The sequence below is a fragment of the Cottoperca gobio genome, chromosome 14 (genome assembly GCF_900634415.1).
Source record: "Cottoperca gobio chromosome 14, fCotGob3.1, whole genome shotgun sequence".
NCBI classification, from domain to species: domain Eukaryota; kingdom Metazoa; phylum Chordata; class Actinopteri; order Perciformes; family Bovichtidae; genus Cottoperca; species Cottoperca gobio.
In genome coordinates, this window is record NC_041368.1 from 11,394,544 (window position 1) to 11,411,315 (window position 16,772).

A 16,772-nucleotide genomic window follows, 5' to 3' on the forward strand; every position below is an offset into this window, starting at 1 on the left:
ATAGAATAAAGGTTGCATGAATTACTCCATAGTTGCACTCTGAACTCAATGTACTTGCAGTAACAATCCCAGTGTGTGTTTAACCCAATTTCCCAGTGCACAAGACAGTTAATTAGATATAAACAACTATTATCATACACGGGAACAATGAGCTGGTCATCTAATGAGAGCATCTGCGGTGCTGGCACAGCAAACAAGTGGATTTGGAACAAGGAAGCAGCTTAGTGACATAATGACGGAAGAAAGTGCCATATGAACAGTCAATTTTCCAGTTAGTTACAGAGACACTGAACTCTCTTTTTTACCGCCAGCTTTTGGAATTGCACCTGAACAGGCAATATACTGCCAATCCAGTTTGTTAACAGTTAGGATCTTTGTTAACCAAAAGTGCAAAGTAACAACACATTAGCTACAACAACTACTCTGTGAAGTTGTGGCCATATGTCGTACGGTAAGTCTATAACGGTATTATGATGACAAGCCTAGTCCCTGTCAGCCGTACAAGTATCTATGACATAAAAATATTCCTGTGTTATCCGGTTGAGGACAAAGCTACGAGGAATCTTTGCCTTCCTTCCTCTCGTGACTCCTCATCCTCCAGAGAGCTTCCTCAAAGTGTATACATTCTGGTGCTGCTGCTGATGAAGCAGATGAAGGAGTGAATGAAGAGAAGAACACACTCTTGCCTTTTGCTCAGGGTGGAAGCTACAATCTTCATCTTGAGGCTTGCATCTGCTAATCAGCACATTAATGACTGCAGCCCTTTGCTGTAGTGTCTCATGACGCAACATCACCAGAACATCCCACACCCAGCTGTTCTCTCAAGCCAGACCAGTCACCGTCTCAAATCATCTCATATTCAACGACATAACAAAAAAAAAAAAAAGCTGTGAGACTTTACCCACGATGCTTTCAAAGCCCATGTCAAGTGCAGTGGTCCTGTGAGTAAGTATCACGATGAACACCACGGTATTGGCTTGCAGCGGCCGCATTGTGCACCTCAGCACGGCCGTATAATGTGTCTCCTTATCTCGCAGTCTATCTGTAAGAGTCCATTACAGCAGGCAGCACCTTCAGACGAGCTGTGTGCAACACCAGCTAGCTCTCGACCCACCACGCACCTCTCGAGTGTCTGCGCGACAATAAGGAGAGCGCGGCTTTCTCTGCTCATTCAACTTCCACTTGACAACCAGACAGAAAGTCATGAGGCCGCGCTACTCTCAAAAAGTGTGGCCTTGGGTTGTGAAAAGGCTGCTTCGTGGCAACCGACAAAAGCATCTCCACTGAGGGCCATGGAGATGAAAGAGGATGGAAAGGAAGTAAATGCTCTCCGTGTCGACTCTGACTGAAGCATTTCAGCTCTGCAATTACTCAGCTATTATCAGTTGTACTCAAGGGCATTATAAAATAGCATGCATTATTAAATGTAAACTGATAAAAAGAAGAAAAGAAAAGCATCAAAGGAAAGTGTCATAAAATCAGATTGGTATGGAAGAAAATAAAAAGGCAAAACAACCTTCAGACCACACATGCCTCCTTAAAAAGCATAAAAACACCTGCTTATTAAAAGTCTAGCCTTGTTGGCAGTTTCACGTTAGAAATCTGTTTTTCTCCAATGTGGTTCAGCGTACATAGGGTGGAGTGGCTGCGAGCTAATTGCTAACGTTAGCTCAGCTGATCAACACACTGAATAAAGCAGTTTCGCGTTAGAAATCTTAATAACGGGGCTTAAAACTAAATTTAAAAAGTCAATTAATGACCGTTTCTGGCAGACAACCAGAACATTGACGCATGCTCGAAGTCATTACAAGCAACCAAATGCAACCTTGATTCAAATTACAGATTGCTCTAGGTTTGAAAATTGTTTGAAAGATTTGGGATAATGAAAGTACATAACTCAACAAACACATATAACAGATTGTTGTTTTTAGACATTTTAAAGTGGAAATGTTAAACATTATACTTTTAACCTGATTTTGGCTTTGCACTATACATATTGTATACATTTTAACTTAGACTTTTATAGTTGCACTTTTGTATTGCAACTGCTGCACAGCAATTTCCCTCAGGATAAATTCATTTCATCTCATTTTATACACATTTGAAGCTGGAAACACAAAGTGTATCCATTAGCACACACACACACAAACAAACACACTGGTAGACAAGCAGACAGTAGATGGGACACTGAACAATGTGAAGCTGGGACATTTTTATATCCAGTCCATGCTTACAAACCAACGTTCTGAATCACAGAGCTCTCATCAAGTGTCTGAATTGAGTGTTTCTGGAGAGGTGGACTCGCAGTGAGAGGCCTTTTACTCGATTTGGTTAATAAGCTAGCCTCCAGTTACACCCCCCTATTCACACTAGTGCAGACCTGTGACGTCAGGTTACCTAGCAACACCTCTTCTGAGTCGTCAGCAACCTTTCAGTGGGATTTTCCCAAACATGTGAAACACAGAGCGCAGACACAATACATGATCTCAACATAGAAATGTCATCATAGGACAATGACTGTAGTAGCAACAAAACATGGCCAACATTTGTTATCTCAGCATTTACGTTACCCATTATCATCCAAAATAAACCGGGTGGATAGAGTTACACAAGCACAAAGGTCCCTTATTGATAACAGTGCATTTGTGTCAAGTGCGCATATTATTTTTGGTGCAGAGAGGAGAGAGCAGCATTTGACGTGTGGCCTGAAGGTGGGAGGAGGGGGAGGAGAAATGGCGTCAGAGCCCACCTGTCAGCAGAGCTAAACAACACCATGGCAACAGCCTAATGCTGTGAGGAGATGAGTGACAGCCAGTGTGTCGGCCACCAGAGAGGGGAGAGAGGAGTCCCAGCAGCGGCCCGCCTGACACAGCAGATCCCACTGCTCCAATTGTTTTCTCAAGGCTCTTGCTGACACAGCCACTTCTGGTGCACCTGCCAAGGATAGTATGGCCCATCTGAGCAACAACGCTCTACCCTAGAAAATGATATTTGCACAGGAAGGTCAGTTCATTTCTCTCAGACTAAAAATGCTCATGTTTCTTGTCGTCGGGACATTTCTAAGTCTCGTGTCATACTAGCTTTTGATCATTAAAAGCTCAAGAAAAAAAACAGTATAATCTATGAGAAAAACCGATTGAGAGAAAACCACATATGTACACAATATTATCACTTTTCGCAGCAAAGGGATTAGTGCACAGTACCAGAGTACGTTTTCTCAAGTACAATTTGAGGTACTTCTATTGGAGTATTTCCGGATCTAATTCAGAGGAAATTATTGTACTTTTTACTCCAGCACATTTATCTGACAGCTTTAGTTTCTTTGAAGATTCAGATTAATAAAACAAAATATAAATCAACAAATAACCTATCATGTATAAGTCTTTTGATCCCTTGGTGAAATTCACAAGCTACCGGGCCGGCAGATTTGTAAAAATAAATAAAAATAGCTCATACTTAGCCAGCTGCAACATTAAAGTGATGAACACATTAATGCATCAATAATTATAATTCAATAATAGAAAATATATTATTCTCAAATGGGCCATTGTGCAGAATGAGTACTTTTACTTTTCGTACTACATTACACAAGTACAAGTACATTTTGTACTTTTACTGAAGTAAAACTTTGAATGCATGACTTTGACATGTAACAGAGTATTTCTACACTGTGGTATTACTACTTTTACCAAAGTAAAAGATACGAGTGCTTTGTCCTCCACTGAAAGGGACACAAGAGCATGGATACTTCTGTTATTTGTTTTGGTTGTAGCCTGTAGGCTCCTCTGTCTTTACTGTGGGCAGCGCCAGTCTGAGAGTCACAGTCAACATGGAATGTGACAGCAGGAGCAGTAGCACTGGAGCTGGACGATAATGCAAATGTAAGACTCATTTTAATATTGGTTTCAAGGGCACATGTTTAGAGTGGATCAGGCAAGTAAACTGTGCTGAGTAAACTGATGTTTTATGGCAGAAAAAAAGATGAAAATGTCAACAGACAAAAGCACAATGGAGCCAGGCAGACCTAGTTATGCAGAGGCCAGGTCACATGGACTTTGAGGGGGGTCTGAACGTACAGGGTTGACAGTGCCAGACAATGGCTTGCTGCCCCTCCTCCATCATTGTTACCCCCCCCCGTGCAAATTGACCCCTACACTGGGCTGGGCTGGGCTGGGCGGGGGTGAGGAGGTGATAAAGTGGCCTCCAACTCTCTGTGGTAACTAAGGTTGTGCAAGGTTAGTATATGTCCCTGCCTACAACCTACATTACGCACCGTTGGCCTGGTTTAGGCTTACACTGTGACGTATCTGACAGAACAACATGTCGTCAGTGGGGCCATTTTATAAATCACAAAACCTTTTGTAAAAACTGCAAATTAATAAATAAATATTAAAATAGAAATGTAAAGATATACTTATTTCAAAAGGACATAATTCAAGTACATTGCTTAAATATTAGAGCTGCAACAACTAGTCGACTTATTGATTAGTCGATCAACACAGAATCAAATATTCAAAAACTATTTTGATTGTCAGTTAATCGTTACATTTTTTAATGAAAGAATTGCAGAAATTGCTGTTTGCTGAAAGTCCTGCTTTTCTCCATTTATAAACATATTAAAGTGAATATCTTTAGGTTTTGGATTGACAAAACCAGACATTTAAAGACATCTGCTTGGACTTTGAGAAACTGGGATGGATATTTAAAATATTTTCTGACATTTTAAAAGACCAGAAATTCTGCAGATTTATCGATAATGAAAATAATCCTAAATTGCAGCCCTATACAAACAGCCAATTTAACCACACACTGTGCTAACTTTTGAGCAAGCAAATCGCCCCTATTCCACAAAAGAAACTCAGGAGAGCAGACCTCAAAATTACAGGATGTAATGCAACTCATCCTGAGTCAGTTTAAGAATAGATTAAGGACTGCCTACACACTGTTGAACAACCCTAATTTCCACATCATGCAGTCCATTCTTATCGACCACACTGCAAAAAAAAAAAGGAAACAGAGATAGGGTCGCTGCAGTCAGTCACACACACACACACACACACACACACACACACACACACACACACACACACACACACACACACTTTGATTCTCCCCTCCCCTTTTCCTCCCTGCTCTCCCCTCTTGCACAGGCTCTTTGCGCGTCATTTGATTTTCTTATTTAACAACCAACCCTGAAAATGCGTAGGAAGAAAGATGTCTAAATATAGATGCAGCCACAACAGCTCGCACCACGAGCGCACAGCAAACTCTCCAACACCATGAGGAGACAAAACAGAGTGACGCTTTGCCGTTTGCTGATCATTACAGAGAGAGCAGTGATTAAACAAGATAAGAAATGCTTTTATGTAAAGATTTACAGCAATGAATAAATATATTGCACACTTGGTTGAGGTTATGTAAAAACACAAAACATTGGGCTTTAAAGGATGTTTCCAAGTGTCTGGATCATGTAGACTGATTTTGCTGGTTAAAAAAACAAAACAGGCTGCTAAGGCAGTGGGTATGATAAAGCTAAAGTCAGGAATATATAAAGTGCTAGAGTAAAAGTAACACAGAGGCAGCATGAGAGGCAGAGACTGAGTGGGATTAACATGTGAAAAGTGAAGTACCAGCTAGCACTCCATTTGAGAGGCCAGTGTCATTATCCTCTCACTGGCAAGGCAGAAAAAAAAAATACACACAGTTCAAGTAGAATAATAAAGCTCTCTCAATGAGAGTATAAAGTGAGTTCAAGCCTCTCTTGATGGCCCTCCAGTGCAATATGGGAGCGATGCCCGTTTGCACCTCGAGTGTGACAACTACTCCGACCTCACGGTGCTTAACGCTCTAGTAGTAATGACATCCATCATGTCTGGCTGCTACAGGATGGTTTACAAGTGTTCACCTGGACACGGATGTGGGAGCTGCGTCACCCATTGGTTTGTGGACTATGGTTTTGAAGCCTCGGCTTTGGCGTTCTGGACGTCGCCATCTTGGTTTTTTGGAACCCGAAATGACATGCGAGGGTGGAGCTAAGTATAACCAAATGTTAAACAAGACATTTTTAGGTAACAAAGTTTTAAAATCAACTTCCATTAACTAAAAACACACAGTCAAAGGATTAAAGGTCTAAAAAATAAAACACGGATAACACTGTGGTAGCAACCTGTCAATCACAAGATAGCCACGTCCTAAAGCAAACCCTGCTTTATCGTCTATTTTACTTTATTTCTGTCCATATTTTACAATATGAGTATCATTGAAGAAGACTTGAAACCATAAACTTGTGCGGAAAATGTTTACTGAGGTAATAAATCAAGTGAGAAAAACAATTAAACTTCATTTTCCAACAATTTGCTAGATATTAGAGATAATGGAGGTTAAAGCACTGACTTCACAGTTCAGAACTCAAGGTTGCAGGTTGATTGTACACCTCTCACATGAACGGGTCAAGGTTCAGACACAACAGAGATGAGTTTTCTGGACATCTTGTGCACGACAGCACCTGACATATTGCCTGAAATTTGAAATGATACCAGAGTCAACTTAAATCTATGACTAACTCCAGAGTCCGCAGACTATTTGAGGCCTAAAATCTCAAGGAGGGCGGAAGCAAGAAGTGAAAGTGCACACTTTTGGCGAGATGTGGTTACAAAATGGTGTGACAGTAAAGATATAGGAAGTAAGACTGCTGATCAAGACAGCGCCCTATGTTCTGCTTGTTGAAAGATCAGGGTTCTTAGCAATGAGGATGAACATTTGACTCTGGAGTTGAATGTTATGTAAAGCCGAAGCTAAACGATATAAGAGACAAACTGGAAGCCAAAAAGAGCTTTTCTGTATTATTTTAAGTGACGTGCTTGACAAGTAAACGGGCGTAGTTGCCTTTTAATAAATGTAAACTTAAAGAAATTCTCTCATCCTGTGTTCCCACACAGGGTGCTCAAAGGTCAGAGACAGCTAAACAGCAACTATGAAGCTGGCAGACTTAACCACATCTATAAAACTTCTGCTAAATATGTCATACGGGTTTAGAACAAGGGAGAATGTGTACTATGACAATAGACAGACTTCATCTTAGAAGTTGAATGTCTTCTTCATTGCTTTCTTTACATCCAATTCTCTGTTTTAGTTGTTGTGACTTCTCCCCCTTTGTTTATATGACAAGAAAGTCGGTTACAATAATGTGAAGAATCTACTTTCAGAGTCAATGAAACGCAAGAGGAACTACTCATCCATCTGCTCACCCTGAGCAGGTGCACAAGAAGAAAAGCGCGTTGGTAAAACATGTTAGAATTCAAAATGATTAAAACAGTTAAAAAGGCAACATTGTTTTACAAAACACCTGCAGTTACAAACTGTGATAAACACTTCACAACACAAATGAAACTCATAAAAGATCTGCTCGACGAGGTTTAAAAAAAAAAATCCTGTTAGACTTCAAATGAATCAACAATTCTGCTGATGCATAATGAGACCAACAGCAAACGATCAGTTCAACGGAAGTTTCTAAAAGTTTCGACACAGGCTGTGACCCAAGACATTACCATTCAAATGTTCTCAGACAAGTCGAGCACATCTTTCATCGCATTTTATCTTAAACAAAAAGTATATCTTTAAGAGAGACTGTAACTGTGCTGTAAACCAGAAAGCATCTACCGTACCTGTTTCCAGTGAGCAGACTGAAGTGGTAGATTTCAAAATCAAAAGAAGGTTCCTAGTTGTTACTATCTTCAAAATGCAATAGGGAAAGATACTGAACCGGGTTAAACCACACACAGCAAAGCTAACATGAGGTACCACTATTTGCACTTCTGACTTTCAGGGTTCCCACCCTCACAACGGCCTCCAACTACAGGAAAGAGATCTCAGAGCAGCTTTGATAGGCTTCAAGAAACATGCGAGACCACAACCGAGGCCTGCCCATTGTGGAGTAGAACAATGCCAGTGCAACATGCATCTCAGGAAGTACTCTGCCAGATCACGTCCTGTTCCACGCAGTGACGAGGCACGCACGACTACTGATGAAGAAGAGTCGACGCATGTAGGGCTGGACAGGTCATGAACTTCATATTTCTTTGTACAGACTCTGTAAGCAGACTTTTAGCCACACTCATGGACAACGTGCAAACTGATCTGGTTTCTGTTCCAGTTAATACTTTGAATTTTTCATTTAATACTGGGCTTCTTTACTTGAGCCTGTGAAAATGTGTTCCCACACAGTGGCTTTGCCAACTTGCACCTCATGCTTGCCAGCCAGCTAAGGAGCTACAGAATGATCTCCTTTATTATGAAAATGGATGAATAGCTGGACTTAAACACATAGCATTGCTTTGTCACCTCTTCCTTGTTGTAAGGTATATCTTTTTTTGTGCATCACAAATACAAATAGATCTTCTTTGTTGCTACCTGGCCTGCTCAGGCAAACAAAAGTAGTCACAGAAGATAGACTGTAACTCTGCGACTAAATAAGGTTGCTTCTTGACCATTCTGAAGGTCACTTGAAAACCAGTTCAGCCAGGCTATTGAGTCTTCTGTGCGGCTGAAACTAAATGCTCGGAGCTTTCTGGAACATTAGTTTTTAAGGGCAACAGCACAATTGTTCATGGGGAGTTCAGTTATACAGAAATAAAACAGACATGGATAATTGATAGCCTCCAGCCAATCAGGAGTGAGTATTCCTTTTATCCAAGGTATAAGGCTTAAATAAACCATGAGCCAGAAAAAACCATTTACCATCTATCATGTCTGAGAATGTCAGCATGTCTGGAGCCAATGCTAAACATTCATGTACCTTCACAATTGTAGGCATTATTAACCTTGTACTATTCCACTGTTTTTCACAACTCCACGTCTGTTCAAAATGTACTGCATCAGCCATTTACAGCCCACCACAACAACCCCCTCTTCTGCAGAAGCACGGCCTGTTGTCCCCTCATGGCATTGTTACTAATAACATGAAGCTGGACTTTCCATGACATGATTCCTTCAGTCATCTTGCAGCTGAGAAGATTACAGAAACAATATGTGACTGTAAACATGCAGGCCGGCACTAAAAACCTGAGCCTTACAAAAAAGGACTATATCAACATCACTATAAAAATCTAATAGTAAAAATCGTACTTTTTACAAAGATAAATATGGCCCACATTGAAAAATGCACTATTGATTATGATGTAAAATAGCATTCAAATCTGCATCTGAATTTTACAAGAGCGGTTTTTTTTTAAAGATGCAAGGATGGTTGAAAGGCTAGAGACAGAAAATAGTGCATCCTTTGCTGATGCCTTCTCTACCACACTGCCTACTATATAGTAGGATATGCTGAGGCCCTACAAAGCCATGGCTCTTGCGCAAAGCAATGTCAAGTCATCCCAAAACGACTGAACTGAATCTGCATCCAGATGCAGGAAAAGCTGCGCGTACACCAACCCGCCTGGGAAACAGATAAACACATCGTACATCTCGTTTTGTATTCGCTTTGCATGCCTATTATAGGCGACAAACGCGAAATCCCGTGCAGCAAAAACAGTACACGCTAAATTATAGCAGTGTCAGATTATTGAATGTGTGCCATTAGGCCAGGCTGGATTCAGCTGCACAGCACGGTACTGGGAACTATCCTAGGGGACAAAAATATTCCCAGCTAGAGAAAGAGGTCACACAAATAACCATTTCGACCATTTAGGAATCTTCTACAGAAATATTAAAGGCAAAACTTTGAATATCATTTTTGAGTAATCTGCACCTCAATGCATCGACCGAGTAGTATATTGTAAACGACGAAATGTGCTCAGTTTACTGACACTCAGCCTCGCTTGCAGCCAATATTCAGCCTATATGAGGCGGACATAGTGCCAGGGCTTCATGACTCCGCAATTTGATTAAACTGCTCTCTATCGCAGGACATTAGAAAAGCGCATTACCTCCAAAGTGCGTATTTCTTGCTGTGTGAGGTCGTTGGATGCAGCGCATTTGGTCCGTAGCCCCTGTAAACTGGAGATGGAGATTTCAATCATATTCTGGATGAGTTCGCACTGATGTAGTGCGGCCATCGCTGCGCCACCACCGCCACTATCCCTCTCCGGCTGCTCATCACTCTCGACCATCTTCCCCCCTTTAGCAGACACACTATCCATTCCTCAGCATTGGGCACGGCTGGAAGGGCTAGAGTCAAACTGTTAAGCAAAAATAAAAACACATGCAGTAGTCCAGCCAGCGACGCAGCGACCTATTGTGGAAGTTAGCTGACAGCAAATGTCCCCAGCTCCAAATCAGGAAAAAGTCAGGATGCAAAAACAAATTTTTTTTTTTTAAATATATCAAAACAACATGCTCGACGGCAACCCAGGTTGTGAAGCGGTCCGGAGTCCAGCAGTGCTCGACTTATATTTTCGGTCCGTACAGGCTACCGACGACAGGCTACTCTCTTCCAACGACAGCTCTGGCAGAGGCTTTCACCGTCTGTCAGCTGTTGGGAACATCATGGGGCGCGGTGCAATGTGGGAAATGAAGTAACACTGGCTACAAAAACTGCACTCCACGCTACAACCTCCCCCACCCGCTCGTGCACGTGCTCACACACACAAACGAAGAAGAATGAACACTTGATTACAAAAAAAAAAAAAGGAATGTTACTAGTATCCAGTACAAAGCAATAACAGGAAATGCACAGGTGTAAATAATAATATTAATTATGGTTTGCAGTACACCTTATAAAGACATCTGGACATGATACAGTGTAAATAATATAATAAATAATCCCTGATTCCATTTTAAATATATTTGTGTTTCTTTACTATAATTTATTGTATCATTAGGGGTGCTATACTCCTCTTACTCTTACACTGGTACAGCACAATTGCACAGTAGTGTGGAGGGACAGGGCCGGTATGCAAGAGTAGCTTTGGGCTGGAAGAATAATCTCCACCTTTCACCTCACTCACAGCACCATGCACTGCCACCATACACTCTGTGTTGAGAAAAAGAGGTGCACCATAAGGCCTACATGGATACTACAGACGTTTTAGCAATACGATTAAAAGGCTGCAGCTTCTTAATGTATTTTATCAAAGATATAATCTGTGATCAGTGCACAGCCCCCTTTCCCATCCCGCCAATCACAGTCCACATAGTTGACATTCCACTTGCATGTAGTTGAGTGAGTGTACATGGTCTACATGCAGACTGTGCACTTTCCACAATGATGTGATATTTGGTGTGGAAAGGGTGCTGTACATGACTCGTTCCTTTGAAATATATTTTCAGCAATGTACTCCCTGACCAACGCAAACCATTTTTGGTAAAAAATTAAAAAGCTTATACAAAGAGGAACAATACAGTGCTGTTATATCAGTGTCTGATTTACAAAACAGTTACCGGTTAACAGTTACCTTGTAAAAACATCTAAACGTCTAAAACTAAAACTAAATTCATGGCAAACCTATTTTTTTGTCGGCATGTACTTCTTATTGTTTCCACAGCAAAACCAATGCAGCCATAACAAGTGCATGCAGCCAAAAATAAATAAATGACGTTAAATTCCAATTCTTGACAGTGATGGAACTTGCTGCAACTTCAAGAGCAAGGTACATCGTTTATACTCATATGAGGAAAGTGCTAATCATATGCATGCGGGTGGGAGGAGTGTGCAGCTTTCCACAACCATGAAGCAACAGTACAGTACACATGGCTCATTACTGCAATGAGGGTGTGATGTTCCTTCCTTTAATATACCCTGATTATACAATGGAACGTGAGTCACTTCTCATGGAGCCCAGTGTTCCTCCTCTCCATCTGTCTCTTCTGGTCTTCTGATTGCAGGGGAAATGGTCGCTATATGTTACACTGGCCAGACATGCAACAGTCCACACAGCAGCCTGGCTGGTGACATAAGGATTAAAGCGAAAAAGCAAACAAAGGAAGAAGCAACCTCATCCAGAGTGTTTTGGTATACCACCAACCTCCAAATTGGCCGAAACCAGCAATGTAAATTCCTCTGACATTGAACACTTCAATATGTAATGGTAAGATGTAAAACACTGTTGCATCGATGGACTGAAACGGACAAAAAGCCGAGTTTTGATGCTAAACTATTTGTCGTTGTTGGTTCAGTACTTTGTAAATTCAGTCCTGTTGTATTAGCAGCACAGATTTGATGGTGACATGCCAGCAGAACACGCTGCCAATTTCTGCTCCTCTTTGCCTTCAAAGTGAAGTTATAAGCGACAAAAGTGGGATCAGAGTAAAGGAAGGTTTTAAAGAGATATGTAATATTGGTTGTATATGTACCTTAGAGCTGCAACGATAAAAATAATAGCCAACTGTTTTGATAATCGTTTAATCTTTTGAGTAATCTTTGATGCACAAATGCTAGAAAATGATGGGTTAGGGTTATGCTGTTATATTAAACTGAATATGTTTGGGTTAAGGACTGACACAACCAGACATCACCTTGCACTTTGAGAAACTGAAATGGACATATTTACTATAGAACAATTTCCAATTTAATGGAAATATTAATTTAAACCTCTCTCATACCATATGTCTGGCTTATCGTCCGTTGCATAACTGTACCGTGACGACCCTTGCAATGATCAAGTGATTATCTGTGTCGACAGATCACAGAAAAGGTGAAATGTGAGCACAACAGAAGCATCTCTGATGAAAAACATTTCAATGCTTCACCGTTTGTTTCTCCTCCATTTTGTGTTCTCTTTATTTTGCTGCAGATCTTTCCATGTGTTCATTTTCCTCTTACATGATACTTTAGGATTACTGACCTTTCAGTAATAAATAATGTGCAACATGCAAGCAATCAAAAAAAGTACTTGCAGTATATAAAGAAAACATCCGCACGAGCAATGATCAGATTGACAGCTTGCTGACACGACTCACTCAGCTGAGGATAACATGATCCTCTCCCAGCATGGCAGTCCCTTAAGCCGTTTAAACTGTCATACTATTGGACAGCCAAGACACCACACGTAGCAACGAGCTCACAGCTTCAGATTAAATTAGATTGCGGACTGTCTGATTCCATCTTCTTTGCCGGCCAGGATTTCCACAGGCCTGGAGCCTTTGCCCTACAGTCTGCAAAAACAGTTGACCTTTGCTCATCCCGCTATTTGTATACTTCATTTTTGATGCAGGTCTAGTCATTGCATAATTCAAATAAATACAACAATTAGAAATGTGTGTACCTTGGTGAATGCACATATCCAGGGTTCACATTTATTAAATATTGTGTAATGCAAATACAACGCCTATATGTTTCCATATAGACTACACTTATGTTGATTTACAAATATAATGATAAGTAAGACTGCAGTATTATGGATACGTGGAGACAAATCAGGGCCAAATGTATCAATTAAAAGATGATTCTTATTAATCTGAAGGAGTGAAATACTGCTGCGTTCACAGACAAGAGAGAAAAGGAAACTGTTTAAAAACATGGAAATGACAAAAAGTATGTAAACCTTTTAAAGAAATGTTTTTAAATATAGAATTCTTACCCTGATTAATGCATGCATCTTGATTAATAAGAGCATGTGCTATATACGTAGCCTAACAAATGGTGTCCAAAAACCAAAACAATGCATTTAAACTATACATTTTACAGGACCTTCACAGATGAGTGTCACTTAAAAATATGAATAATGCTCTGAATAGCATATATTGATATTGTTATATTATTGAAAGTGTTGTAGAAAATTAATGATGATGATGAATGATTAAAACATTATTTTGAAATCTATAAAAAGGTGTACATGAAGTTGTGAAGTAGCCCTGACATATCACACTATTGGCTGATTATGTGCTTGAGGGAGGGCATTTTGGGTAGACATGATTGTAGTCCTTATTTTAACACTCGGAAGCCAATCAGAGCAGACCTGGACTTTTTCTAGAGGCCGGCTTAAAGAGACAGGCGCCAAAACGGAGCGTTTCAGACAGAGGGTGAATACAGGTATATGTAGAACGACAGTATGAGAATGTGTTTGTTATTTTTAACTTTACAGTATGTCAACATGTTTTAGTAGAAACCCAAAATACAAGTATGAACCGGAAAATTAGCATCATATTTCCCCTTTAGGAAACACACTTATTAGGAGAATTGGAGCCGTAGGCCTCAAACCAGGACAGGGGGGAAATATGGTCAAATATAATTACCTAGATCTGCTCACTAATATTTACAATATGGTTGCAGATGCTCTGTTTGGGAAGTATGCACATCTGCCTGCCTTGGCAAAAAGATTTCAACTGTAACATTGAGGTAGATGCATGAAAAGACATAGTAACAAATACAGGATGGTCCATTAAAGATGTCCGATATCGTTCACAGGTACTATTATACGGCATTATAAAGCTGCATCAAATGGGCTTGATACAGAACAACATGTGTTGTGTTGTGCTGTGCAGATGTAGGTACCTTCTTACACTCATTGTGGGAATGATCTTTGTTATTTTCATTTTTTTAAATGGCTTGACACATGCCTTACCAGAATATCCCCAACGTTGTTTACTGGTACATGGATCAGAGTTATCTCCAGGAATATCTCAAGTAGAATAGAACTAGAAGTTTTACGTCATTGGACGTTTGACTCATCCAAAACTTAAATAAAAACTTTAAATGACAAAAAAGAATCACACAAAAAAATGCTGAAAGATACTTTGTACTTACTATAAATATTTAACTTTTGTTATATTTCACTATATATACCCACACCCACCAACTAAATGTAGTTTGTTGGAAATTCTGTGTCAATGTTCCCACATAAGGGCAGCAAATAGCCACCGATTGAGCAATTGTCCGGATTCAATATGTCTTGCAGTCACATAGTCTGTAGCAATTCAAGTGGAACTTCGTTTTTCAGACTATACAAGCCTTAAGCCGCCTGCAGTGAATACAAGTTTGTTGTTTTTAATGTCAACTGGTGTTTATGTGTGGGGTGAAATCTGTGTTATTAATTAATCATAGCATTCAAGAGAGCCCCATCACAGTGGTATCACAGTATACTAAGTATCATCATGTAGTATAATCACTCTTATTTGTTTTACTTGTTAAATCATAAAACGTTTTCAATTTAATCAATATGACTTTTTAAAGGCTCAGTAAATATTCATAATTATTTTTACATTTTCAGTGTAGTGAATGAATTCCTTTCCTATTTTGTTTCCCAGTGCTGTGTGAACAGATACAGAAACCCACTACATAAACGTCCCAAGATGCTGTGAAGCTCTAATTTAGAAATGTCTTCATTTTATTGTATTTTTAAGCCCTTTTGAAAATCCAGAATTTAGAAGTATATCCAATGAATGGTACTTGTTCATCCCATTGTCTGTTCTTAATGACCTTTAGTTATGTCAATACCTACAGCTGGATATGACACAAAGTGGGATGTAACATTGCCACCCTATTTAGGTGGTCAACTCTTTAAAAAGTGTCTTTGCATGTCTCAGTTGCTTCCACCACCATTTCCCGCAAAATAGACAATCCAGTCGAGGCTGGATTAACATTTTTTATTCATATTTTATCTTATTTTATTCAACCTTTGCGATTAAGAAAAGTAATCTGGCTGCTATTATAGAGGATAATGGGAACATCAATATGTCCACACAGGGGACCAGTTGAATTATTCCTTAAAGGGGACACACCAGGGTAGATATAACTATGACTCAAAAAGCACCTTACAGTGAAATATACATAGACATCACCATCTGCTGGACAACTGTGTACAGCAATAACATTCTCAGACTCATAGTCTGCTTTCAAGACCTCCGTTAGTGCCATGCCACATTTCTATTTGTTTTTCTGAAATTCGAGGCAGATTAGAATCTAGAATCCGGAAAAAGACTTTAGATTTGATGAAATCCTTTAAAACAAGTTGATTTAAACAGGAAACAAAGAATGCAAACTATTATTAGAATATAGGCTATTAAATAAAATGAAACATCTTTTGTCACCTTAACCTCGACTGGACATTGAATCCATCAATAGCACACATTTGGCTGATGGCTTTTATGGTTGGTTACATATTGCATATAGTGCTGCAGGGATGACCTATCTTTGTAGGCCAACCTAGAAGTTAGCATCCCCCTGGTTCCCTCTACAAAAAGCCAATAGGACTTTTCCATTGGATTTTGGATTAATGCAGAAAATAAGCTCTGTGCCAAACACAAGTTCATGTTTCTTGGCTCAGCAGTGAACCTTCACAAGTGAACACCACTTTTATGATTTTTGAAGCATAAATGCATTGCCAGAAGACAAACACTTACGTTAGGCTACAAACGAACTACACCGCAGTCGCATGACTTCATGTCACCACCACCAAGCTAAAGGCGGACCAGTGCTTTGCTTTTAATTATGGGGTTTCTTTTAGGAAGTTATTCCTTGTGCGATGCGAGAGTCTAAGGACAGAGGGTGTTGTAACCTGTACAGTCTGTAACGCACACTGAGACAAATGTATAATTTGTGATATTGGGCTATACAAATACATTTGATTTGATGATTAGTTGTCTTGTTTAGCCACTTGTCAGCAACTGCCATTTGTAGGACACGTAAAAGCTTCAAAATGCACGAGTATATTTTCAGACATATTTTATGTCAGAGATCCATCATTGGCTTGGAGACGAGGGGACTGGAAGTGCAACACTGCTGACTCATTTCCAGGTTCATTTACTTTACTGTTTTGGATGCAACTCCGTGAACATGCAGGCAGCTCAAGAGATTCACTGGTTTGACCAAACAGTAGACAAGCTGCACGACCATG

At 40.0% G+C, this 16,772-nt stretch overlaps 1 protein-coding gene across 3 annotated transcripts in view; it reads right to left on the bottom strand.

Annotated features, from left to right (window-relative positions):
- ksr1a (kinase suppressor of ras 1a) overlaps window positions 1-10,517 on the bottom strand; it is a 31,494-nt gene extending 20,977 nt beyond the window's left edge. Inside the window, exon 1 of one of the 3 annotated variants that reach the window (XM_029447832.1) lies at window positions 9,927-10,517. In XM_029447832.1, the coding sequence (XP_029303692.1) occupies window positions 9,927-10,139 (213 nt within the window). In that variant the 5' untranslated portion in view covers window positions 10,140-10,517. Of the gene's footprint in view, window positions 1-7,664; window positions 7,797-9,926 lie in introns of those variants that run through there. The other 2 variants (XM_029447833.1, XM_029447834.1) reach the window with 2 other exon arrangements.
- Window positions 10,518-16,772: the final 6,255 nt, after the last annotated feature.